Raw genomic sequence first — 12440 nt, 5'->3', positions numbered from 1 at the left:
CCTACTGGTCTGGCAGCTGGGGAAGGAGGAGGCGGGAGCCGAGCTGCTGACGTAATTTGCAGCAGGGAAAGGGCAGCGCTCCCCCCAAGAAAGGTGCCAAATGTGGCACCGGAGGGGGGGGAGACTTTTGGGTTGAACTCCACTTTAAAGCCAAAGCAGGGCAAAGTGCCAGAAAAAAACCCCACCCCAGTTGTACTAGCTTTACAAGTGCTCTCTTGCAAAGTCCAGTCTTTACTGCGGGAGGCACTGAAATCGAAGGTATTCAATGCTAAGCTAAACAGTAATGACACCCCCTGACTGTGTTACAGTGCTCATGCCTAGCATCTGACTGCTAGACCCGAGCACTGTCACATGAAAGAAAGTCACATCTTACCCAAAACTAGAAATATTAGGTGCAACAATGATGGGAGTGGCTAAAGAATGCTGGTAAAAGGAATATAGCTGGTGTGAGATCACCGTTTTTGCATTTAGCTTTGGCTTGAGTAGGGAAGAGTTTGTCCATGTTAGGAAGATTTACTCTTAGTCCGTCTCGGTGAGCATTTTTACTAGAACAGAAAGTGAGGGAAAATCCAACATTTTGAGCAGATCAGAAATCTCCTTTTTTTTTAGTGGGAACTGCCCAATGGGAGATTTCCTCAATCTCCAAAATGAAAAAAAGTTTCAGCTTTACATGTAAATGTACGATAATAAATAAAATAGCTAATGTAAGCGAAAGCTTACTGGACTATAGCTAGAAACCAATTTAGTCATGCAATTCTACATTGACAATAATACACAATGTTATCCTATAGTGTATATTATTTATAACAAATCTCTATAAGGTGCAGTTCTTATAATTATTTTCTATATGTATAGAATCTGGTATCTGAATGAATATTCTGAACCCACATTCCTAGGCCTGAACTTGTTTTCCTTTTGCAGCTTTTCGTTCCTGATGTTGTTACTTTGTGCTTTTCTGACTAATACAGTGATAAATTAGAACACTAGAGGTTTGGGATAAAGCACATGATTTACTCATTATAGCTAAAACAGTACACAGGTCATTTAAACTTAAAATAATAGGATGTGTGTTTACCCGTCTTTTTGCAGATCTGAGCACCACCAGCCGTTATGAATTCTATGTTTCCCAGGTGCAAAATTCCAGCAAGCAACCTAAGAACCTCCCGAACATTCTCAGAGGTAAACTTCATAACTTTCATGGCAGTCTGCAAGCAAATGGAAACTTAAATGCAATGAATGGTACAAAGACAGTTACAAAAATGTTGACTTGCTTTTTTAATTATCCAACTTGTAAACATTTATGAAGCCTTGGTTAGAAAATATTTAATTGCACAATTTAATATATATTTAAAATACGTAAGATAAAATTCACGAAAGAACTCTCTCTGTAATGCCACATGAACCACACAGTCTTTTAGACCCCTAATTTAAGGTACATTACAAAAAATTATATATATATTTTTTTTTTAAAGAAGCAAAATTAGTTGCTTTGCTTAACATGAATATGTCCGTACATCATATGTGTAATAATTCATTAATACGTATTTCTAGCCACACAGCAGGCAGCCAAAGGTTTTCTTTGTGCTATATGGAAATCTTCAACCCCCCGATTCACACACACACACATTGCAACAATTTCAAGGGGTGTACCACAGCCAGTGACTTATACAGTTAAAATAAAGAGTAATACTTTTGATTTACTTAGGGTCACTTTGTGGTTCATACCTTTCATATCCACGATAAAAGAAAAAAACTTACAACCAGTAAAAGTGGATTGTAAGCATATCAGCATTGGTTAATGGATTGTTCACACTTTCATGATACATAATTTCTTTCCTTATTATGGTCAGGATTTAAACTGGAAATACATTATACAATTTTCTTATTCAATTACCTTCACCTTCAAATATATAGTGCAAGGATACTGCCTCATTGCATACAAATTGAAAGTGTTAGTTTCGGTTTTGAACTCATATTAAGGAATTGTACAATGTATGGCCAGCTTCCAAAAAATCTGATGGTCTGGTAAATATAGCCTGTTTACACAGAACAGCGACACATCCCAGAGACATATCTCTTCCTTTTAACTAACCCATAGGGGGATATTTACGAAAGGCAAATCCACTTTGCACTACGAGTGCAAACTACAAGTGCAAAGTGCACTTGAAATTGCACTTGGAAGTGCAGTCGCTGTAAATCTGAGAGGCAGATCCAATCATGTGAAAGCTAAAATGCTGTTTATTTATTTTACTTGCATGTCCCCCTCGGATCTACAGCGACTGCACTTCCAAGTGCACTTTCAGTGCAATTTCAAGTGCACTTGTGGATTTGCCTTTAGTAAATAACCCCCATAGTTTTCTATTTTCTTTTCTTGTCAAGTTTGTTTATTTAAATTTAACAAAATATAAAGACAAAGACAAATTCAAAAGCAGTACATGAAAGTAACATGTCAGTGTATAATAAGAGATAATAGCTCCACTGTATAACGCAAATTGCACAACTTGTATAGGATTAGTAATGCCAAAGATTATTCTTTTCAATTATTCAAGAGAGGGTAGAATCAAGTATGAGCCAAGCCTCAGGCTTATGGTAGTTTACAATTATCAAGAATATTCGTATAAGAAAAAAAAACGTTATAAGGAATCATCACTATTATAAAACATATAGGAACGTATACCAATAGTGTTGTAGAATCATAAAGAGTAAATTAAAGGTATTGCTAATTGAACCTGAAGAAAAGACATAAAGAAAAGAAGAAAAGGGTAAACAGAAGGTATAAAAGAGAGGAAGATAAAAAGAGAAGAAAGTGTTCAATTTTCATGTATTATAAATATTATAATGCACAGATAAAAAAAAAAAACATTAAAACACATGTAAATTAAAATTAAATTGAAATCACACTATAATAGTTTTCCTTTAATGGCAACTTTGGTAATAAACTTATAAAGGGAAAGCACAGCCATCAAATAAAGCGTAATCTCTTTTGAAACCACCCCACAATCTGAAACGCTACTTAAATAAAGTTGTAGCACACCATGTACAATGTGTAATTATTTATTATCATACTTTTGCTGGATTTCATTATTTGTCCTCATCGGATATAAGAAGCGTGGATGTCTCCAAACTCCATTTTGTTTATAATATATCTATTTTCTCCCAGATAAATCACATATTTAACATTCCAAGACACTAAGCAAGACATTTACAGAACACACTGTCCTGCTATATATACAGTATACATTGAAACAAGTTAGGAAACAGTCTTGTGAAATTTAGTAAACTACAACTCAAGCATTTTTGGACAGAGTGGCTAAAAAAAAAATGTCCAAGAAGCTGATTCAGTGGAAAGTGTAGTTAAAAGTATGGGCTGGGTATGCCTTTGAACAGTTGTTTGTTTGATACAGATATTCATTTTCTGCACATCTATGTATTAACTTTCTTGTGTTTTCATACCGCAGTGGCCTTGGAAAACTATTTCTGTACTTTTTTTTTTCAAAATTGACAAAAGTATATTCAATACTAAAAGTGCTGAACGAGCTAAACAGGCTGGATTGTACAAACCTTCAAAACTTGATAAATAATGAATCCCTAAATCACTTAATATGTTTTCTTATTTAATTTATATAATTTCACAGATTCCCTGGTCCTTCTGGAGCTGCTCCTAGAATGGACACGCAAGTTCACAAATTGTGCATGCATTTGCCCAGTCCCGGTATGATAGATTTGGTATATATATATATATATATATATATATATATATATATATATATATATATATATATATATGTCTATTTTATATAATTTCTGGTTCCTTTTGGATTTTGAACCACAACAAATCAATTTTGCCCTCTCTGAATTGTTCTCTCTGCTAATGATTGCAGATGTATTGAGTTGAATATAAGTACACATCTTGTTTCTGACAACTAAGGCACTCATCTATGAAAGTACCAAATCTTGAGAGTTAATCATAGAGGGCGTTTTATACATTCTGACATGAATGGCATTTTATTTAAACTACTCTACTACAGCAAGAAGCTTAAATTCTAAAAGTCTGCCTGGTTCAGACAACTCTTTATGCATCTGCCAGTCAGGATGACTTGTCTATTTCCCAAAAAAGCCAGGTTTATTGTTTCTGATGTATTGTGACAGGCTTTGGCAAAGATCCCACCATAGCCTACCCAGGGTAAATGAACAATTTAGCCTTCCAGTTGACAAAGGTAGAAACAATAGGTTATATTCGTCATGTGCTCACAGTAACAGAAACGGTCTTACTTTAACTTCTTGAAATGTTTCCTTGTCACTGATGGTCTCATCTGTGATACATCCAGATTGATTCAAGTAGTGGTATTTTTCTGTTTGCAATAAATAAAATGCCTCTGTGGAATAGACAAAAAAAATATGAAAAATTGAAGGTAAAAAGTAAAAACGGTTGTACAAATTACTGTGATGCTAATGTTAGACTTCAGAACAAATACACATGAACATGCCCCACACATAAACAATGATTTATTAAAGTGGAAGTTAACTTCCATGAATGACTTCTACCTATAGGTAAGCCTATAATGAGGCTTACCTAAAGGTAGTGTAAATATCTCCTAAACGTGCACCATTTAGGAGATATTTACTGTACATGCAGCCAGTGACATCACTGGCGCATGCACTCTGAAGGAGCGGCCACCCGTGAGAGCCCTGTACCATACACAGTGGCCCCCACATGCATGCACGGGAGTGACATTATCACATCTCCGGACAGTCACAGAGCCGGAGACCATGAACCCAGAAACAAGACCAGTGAAGATGGAAGCGGCCTCCAGCTCTGACATCTTTGCACGGGAGGCTTTTGTTTTAAGATAAGTTTAACATAATGTGCGTGGCATACTAGCACATTATGGTTTTACCTTGCAGGGTAAAAAAATTAAATCCTGACATTTACAACCGCTTTAAAGTGCAGTGAAGGGAACCTGCATTCACTTTAAAGTGTATTTCTAGTCGTTTGTGAGTTTATTAAAAGTCAGCAGCTATAAAAAGTTTAGCTGCTGACTTTTAATAAACACACACTCACCTGTCCTAGGATGCAGCGATGTGGCCGCTCGAATCCTCACTTCTCCCTCTTGCCTCTCCCCGGCGCTGGCATTACAAGTGTGGGCACCTGGCTGTGACAGCTTCACAGCTGGGTGTGCACTGCACATGCGTGAGTCCAAATACGCCTCCTCAATGGTCAGGCAACCTGTGACGGGTCCCATAATATTGCAGGGAGGGAGGGGAGAAGAAAACTTCTGCTTGAGTAGCCTAGGCGGCCCCGAGCGGGTGTGGGAGCAGGTACCTGTTAAATAATGTGCCTTACTTTTTACATGGTTGCTCTTCCCATTAATCTTAATATTTCAGACACTAATGTTTAGGTAACCAGACTTTTGGGTTCCTGCATTCTGCAGTGGCAGGTGTAACATATTTCCTATTAACTGAAAACAACAGGTATTTCTTGGGATGATTATAGAGTGGAAAGAGAGGCAAAGGAAGCTTAATTTTTTTTCCCTTTTGGAAAGAGCAGGAGAGGATTAAAACAGCTGTCACCTGTATCTCATTAGAGAGAGTTTTCTTTACTTCCTGTCATGTTGACGCAAAGGTAAATGAGAGGATATCTTTCCAATGTGAGGGAAATGTCATTTTAGACATTTCTCATGGGGACAGGTATCCCCATAGGCACATTTTTCTTCTCTTGTTGTTCTGGTGGCAGCTCAAAAATTGGAATTACCCTTGCTTACATTTGTTGTGATCAGGACAATTGAAAAGGGGGCACAGGCAGCAGTAACAACCTGAGAGTGGTTCTAAACCCTCATCACTTCATCCAAATCTAAAAAAAAATGTTTTGCCTTTACTTAAAGGAGTTGTAAAGGCAGAAGTTTTTTTTATCTTAATGCATTCAATGCATTAAGATATAAAGCCTTCTGGGTGTAGCAGCTGCCCCAGCACCCTCTAATACTTACCTGAGCCCCATCTTTGTCCAGAAATGTTTACAAGTCCCTCAGCTGTCCCTGACTCGCCCTCCTGATTGGCTGAGACACAGAAGCGGCGCCATTGGCTCCCGTGCCTGTTAATCAAAGTTAGCCAATCGGGAGAGAGAGGGGTGGGACCAAATGGCAGCTCTGTATCTGAATGTCTGAATGGACACACAGAACTGTGACTCGGCTCAGGTGACCCCATAGCAAGCTGCTTGCTGTGGAGGCACTGGACAGGAGGGAGGGGCCAGGAGCAGTAAAGAGGGACCCGAGAAGAAGAGGATTTGGGCTACTCTGTGCAAATCCACTGCACATAGGAGGTAAGTATCACATGTTTGTTTTTTGTTTTTTAAAACAACAAGACTTTACATTCAACCTTTAAGGATGCTGCTTTGCAGTGAACCATTTAATTTGCCTATTAACCCCCCCTGGAGGTATTCCCGAATCTGGCTCGAGGTTAAATTTCATTACCAAAAGCGATAACCCCAAGCCAGACTCGGGATCGCCTCGCAGCAGTCCCTGGATCCTGCGATGCCGCCGCGCTGTGTGATCGAGCGGTGTCTTCTCGCTCGATTCACAGTTCCCTGCGACATTACGACGCACGGGGACGGAGAACGGCGCCAAATTCAAAAAAGGAAATAAACACAATACATACAGTATACTGTAATCTTACAGATTACAGTACTGTATGTAAAAAATACACACCCCCTTTGTCCCTAGTGGTCTGTCCAGTGTCCTGCATGTACTTTTATATAATAAAAACTGTTCTTTCTGCCTGCAAACTGTAGATTGTCCATAGCAACCAAAAAGTGTCCCTTTATGTCAAAGGTGATTTTAGAGCAGCTAGAAAACAGCGATAATAAATTATAATCACTTGCAGAATTGAGCGATAGCGATTTGTGGGGAAATTCGTCAAAAAAAAAAAAGTAATAACAGCGACAATTCTGCAACTGAGCAAATTTCAGTGATTTTGAGTTGATTACATTATTGAATCATTTTTATTATAATTATATTATTATTTGTTATACTTATTTATAATTATTTATTATATTATAATTTATGATTTTGCTTTTCAAACTTTTTCATACCCGGGATGTCTACTAGACTCTGGTTCGTACAGATTTAAGTGAGTTATTCCTAAGAATTACAGGCCTACAATATAAAACGCCAAATTTCCATGCAAAAAAATGGTACCGCTTTCAGTACCTAAAATCTGAAATAATAATACCACCAGGGAGGTTAGGGAAGATGTGCTACATCCTACATAATCCACTAAACACCCTTATGTTCACCTGTGCAACCACTTAGGCCTCCATGAGAAGGTGCACCAGTGAGGCCCCGTACACACGACCGAGGAACTCGACGTGCCAAACACATCGAGTTCCTCGTCGAGTTCAGTGTGGAAGCCGCCGAGGAACTCGGCGGGCCGACTTTTGCCATTGAACAACGAGGAAATAGAGAACATGTTCTCTATTTCCTCGCCGAGGTCCTCGTCGGCTTCCTTGGCCGAAAGTGTACACACAGCCGGGTTTCTCGGCAGAATTCAGCTCTGAACCGAGTTTCTGGCTGAATTCTGCCGAGAAACTCGGTCGTGTGTACGGGGCCTCCGTCATGACTCATGATGGGTGGAAGTTTGACTTAAAAGGTAAATCCAGTCAAAATCTCAGCTAAATAGTAAGTCTATGGGTGACATATTTTTCCAGGCTCTGCAGCTGTTGTTGCTCCTCTCTCCTCTACATTGAAGCAACTCCTGGAGGGACCATGTGAGCAGAATAGGTAAGTATAAACATATTTCATTTAACAGGAAAATTGAATAGGCCTAAATATGGGGGTGGGAGTAGATTTAAGTTATTATTAAACCCACAACAGTAAATTCAGTCTGTGCATGCAGTAAAGCATGCTTGTTATCCTCACTGTGGAAGCTAAAGAGTTAATCCTCTGCATTGTGTAAAAAGGCTGTTTGTTCCTGTCTTCACTGATCCTCCCCTTCTTCCATAGTCCCCAAACCATCTCCTGATACAACAGAGCCTTGGGGGCAAGCTGAAAATGCTCAGTTTGGTGTGTATTACTACAGAGTTTTTTTTCTTGGGAGAGTGCATGTGATCAGCACCGGGCCAATCAGCACTGTCCAGACAGAGGGTCAGGGGTCCTGCAGCCTCATAGGACAATCAGGGGAGAATAAAAACTCATTCTACAAGCTTTAACCAGACACTGATAGAAGTCACAAGACTGCTGTAACTGCTGGTGAGAAAAGGTATTTAGCAGTTTATATTTACTAAAACTATTGCATGTCCATGTTCTGTGTACTGTGGGAGACCAGATATAGTAAATGAAGGGTCCTGGGTTTAATAAGACTTTAAGCTTAGTTAGGTTTTGACTGGAATTACACTTTAGGGAAACAGTTTGATATGTATCACTGGCAAGATATCAAGCCACAGCAGGGAGTTCAATTTCCCAAACACAGCGCTGAGCAAAGACGCCAATGATGAGAAAAATAGTCCCTTGAGAGACCCACTTTAACGCTGACATATGAAGAACATTTCATGTTTCTCACTACTGTACCCAGTATAGAAGCACTTTTGAGCTTTTCTTTTCCTGTTTACTTAAAATGTATTGCTTCCTGCAGGGTGGAGAATTAAAGTTTATTATTGACTTTAAAGAAGAAGGAACAAAAATCCCCTAACAAAACTATATGCATTTCTTGAAGACCATACTTTTTAATAGTTGATAATATAAAACAAGTGTGAACAGCTTGTTATATAAATTAAGTACTGCAGTGGTCTATACTTCATGAAGTAAAAAGAATGTGTTTATGAAATTTGGACTGTAATAATTATGTAATTGTTTACAGAATTGAAGAAAGGGAATTCTGAATCATGAATACACTAACTATTAGCATAACAGCTGGCTAGATGCTAGCATACAGGAAATTGTGTGATAAACTGATTCAGTTGCGGAGTCAAATTTTACAGCCATAATAGGTAGAAACAAAGGACACCCTTTATTTTTTACATCTTCCTAAAGGATGACTGTACTAATGTGGAAGCTCACATTGCTGACCTCCCTTTCTGAAAGATGCAATTGCTTGGACTTAAACAAGTATGCATGGTAGAAGCTATGACCTGACTCTGGCATTCCTGACTTGGCTTGCATGCTTGTAATTTACTGCCCCTTTAAGGGTGAACCTTTCTAATGCCACGTACACACAATCGGAAATTCCGATTGTGTGTGGGCCCCATCTGACTTTTTTCCATTGGTGTTTAGAAATAGAACATGTTTTATTTTTTTACGATGGAAAAAAAAGGAGAGGAAATTCCTATTGTCTGTGTGCAACTCCGACGGAGAAAAAACCCACGAATGCTCAGAATCAAGTCGATGCATGCTCGGGAGCATTGGACTTCATTTTTCTCGACTCATCATAGTGTTTTACGTCACTGCGTTTTGGACGGTTGGAATTTGGTCTGACAGTGTGTATGCAAGACAGCTTGAATGGAATTCCGATGAAAAATTCCATCGGATTTTAGGCCATTGGAAATTCGGATCGTGTGTACGGGGCATTAGACTCTTCTTAGAAAGTGAGGTGAGTTCATATACCCTTTCTGGCAGGATCATATATAATTCTTGGTTTGAGCTTAGCCAGTGGTCAGTGGGCCAGTGGTAAGAAAAGCCTGGTTAGAGAGATGACTAAAGGATTTAATCTGATTCTTGTTATCCCATGATAGGCACCCCTATACAAGCTTATGAAAGGTACACTGCCATGTCAAGAGGACATGTTATATTGATGAACTGAAGAGTATTTGTTTATTATTGACTGTTATTACTAATTACCCCAAGGACATGAAATTGGAGCTGTACCAAACCTCTGACTGAACTGGAGTGATTGAAGTGGATGCCTGCTATCACTGAAGGTGTGAGTTGGGACAGTACATCATTAGGTGATAATGCTGGACAGGTGTATCTCATAGAGGAACAAACCGTGGGATACAGGGACCTTGAGAAGATAACTCTAGTGCAAACCTGGTTGAGGTGGTGGATAGGAGATGATGTCTCCCCCAAATGACAAAGACCCCCATATCACATGGCCCTCATGTGCATGGCAGACTGTCTGAGTCCTATCTTGTAACCACAAGGAAGACACAAGGCCTTGCAAAAGAAGTGTCCAGGTCCACTTGGTGATCTGGCCAGTAACACATTTTCTGCCTTAGGGTCTCCACCGTGAATGGAAGAGCCATAGAGATGCCTTTGGACAGCAGCATTGTCAGTCTGGGGAGAGGGTAGTGTTAGATGCACTAGCAGATTTAGATGGACTTGGCTAACAAATTAAAGCCAAACTCCAGCACTAACAGAAACATTTTGTTTTGTTTGGGAATAAAGGTTTTACATGAATAAAAGCTGACCACTGTAAGCACCCCTGTCAGCATTAAATGGTCTCAACCCTCTAACTAACACTTTTGTGGGCCAGTTTGGTCTGTTAAAGGAAGTTGAACAATAACAGACTTACTAACCTGATCACCAGGTGGAAATAAAGGGAAAACATAAAAATAAAAAAACAAATGCAGCCCTCACATGTAAAAACTGGCAAGCTGCAATATAATATTTTGTTGTTGCGCTTATTACCATTTTAAAGTAAAGCTGCAAAGAACAGGACATGTAATAAACGTACCTCTCTCCTCTTTCTCGGCCCCCTCCAGCAGTGCATAGAATATGTGGTAATTCCTCTCCTTGGGATTCTGTCGTACTACACGATTCTACAAACAAAAAAAATAAAAATATGCATTTAATCTCTGTTATTTTAGGATCGGAGGGGGGGGGGGGGGGACATATGAAGAATGAAAATAGTTCACTAACCTTCTCTAATAAATCTTAGTTAGAAAGACACTGGAGTTAAAGATAAATACCATATGATCCAAAATGAAAAGCCATGCTTTGACAAGATGCACATACATTTGGGAGTGATTTATACAGGTCATATTATGAAGAAAAAAAATCATTAAAATCAATCAAATCCTGAAATACAAGCAGCTGCAAGAACACCCACAACATGTATTAAACATCTGCAGCCTATCTGCTTTTATTTACCAAGCAGCCCAAGTAGACATATACCATTGCCAATATTCACATATGAAAACATCCACCACCTTCCAGTGTGAGTTCATTCTTCTAAAGTGCTCAAGGAACCAATCACTATCTCCATGTGAAGTCAAAACTCACCAGAACAAAGGGCTGCCATGACAGCAAGAGCCCCCTGACACACGTCAGATCTCCCCAGGTCACATGCAATAGTCCCCAGTGTCCTTCATTCAATGGCACCTCCCTCCCAAGTGGCGGAGTTTCTGGTGCTGACGTCAAGCTGTTGTGCGATCCTGGGTTGGCAGCAGCTATCATTGTCAGTGTCTTTGTTTGATTACTATTTGTAATGCTCTTTTATGATATTTTAATTAAAAGCTGGAGAATAACTGGAGATTATCCTTGGATCCTGTTGTGCTTTATTTGTCCTAGTTCAAGTCTATCTGAAGGTGTCATTAAATGCAGGACACGGGACTGTTGCTCGTGATCTGGGAAAATCTGATATATCTGCTGTTAAATATGGCAGCACTTTTTTCTGGTGAGTTTTGACTTCACATGGAGATAGTGATTGGTCCCTTGAGCACTTTAGAAGAGTGAACTCACACTGGAAGGCAGTGCATGTTTTCATCTGTTTCTATCCTCTGATTCGCTGTGTAAACAGTGTTCATGGACTTATGTAAATTGCACATTATTACATATTTTTTTAAGATTTTTGGGGTTTGTTATACTACCTTTATGTAAAAACTGCCACACATAATTTTTTTCACACGGTGCCGATTTTATTTATAAACTTTTTGTAATATAACAATGGACACTGGACTTTTTAAAACAAAATAATGCAGGGGACTAATCAATAGCCGCCTTCCAGGCATGTCCTTTCATCTGAAAATTGGCACCTATCACTATGACTGTAGTTTATTAACCAGCTGTGAACACTGGGCGTGCTACACATATAACCCAAAAAACATAATCAAGGTATGCCTTGTTCCTGCTGCTGCCCCTCTCATACTTTCTGGCAACTTCTGGCTATCAGAAAGAAATCCAAGAGCTGCTGTGTAAATACAATAGCTGTAGAAACCACTGCTCTCCAAAAAGGAACCTTGATACAGTGTTTATAAACACTTTTTCATATGTGAGATAAATACATATTACTTTTGTATCTACTCTTCTTTATTAAAGTGGATGTAAACCCCCAATTTTTTTTTTATGTCACAATGTAGAGTATAAGATTTCCTATCATCTTTGCCCAGTCTTGCCACACAGAGTTAATCCAGCTCTGTGCAATCCTCTTTTATTGTTCAGTGAAAATTAACAGACTTCCAGATAAAACCCTGTCTAAATACAAAGTCCTTTCCTCTCTCCTTGCTTTGAGTGACA

The 12440-nt window shown here is 39.0% G+C and overlaps 1 protein-coding gene across 1 annotated transcript in view; it reads right to left on the bottom strand.

Moving 5' to 3' along the window:
• Positions 1–12440, bottom strand: part of LOC120940588 (unconventional myosin-X-like) — a 287319-nt gene that overhangs the window by 128966 nt on the left and 145913 nt on the right. Inside the window, exons 7-10 of the mRNA XM_040353535.1 lie at positions 10845–10858; positions 10660–10744; positions 4273–4376; positions 1076–1205 (exon numbers count right to left, since the gene is read on the bottom strand). Coding sequence (XP_040209469.1) covers positions 1076–1205; positions 4273–4376; positions 10660–10744; positions 10845–10858 — 333 coding nt within the window. The remainder of the gene's footprint in view (positions 1–1075; positions 1206–4272; positions 4377–10659; positions 10745–10844; positions 10859–12440) is intronic.

The sequence above is a fragment of the Rana temporaria genome, chromosome 5 (assembly GCF_905171775.1).
Source record: "Rana temporaria chromosome 5, aRanTem1.1, whole genome shotgun sequence".
Classification (NCBI taxonomy): Eukaryota; Metazoa; Chordata; class Amphibia; order Anura; family Ranidae; genus Rana; species Rana temporaria.
Note: the sequence above shows the minus strand (reverse complement) of the source record. Positions and strands in the feature narration are given on the sequence as shown.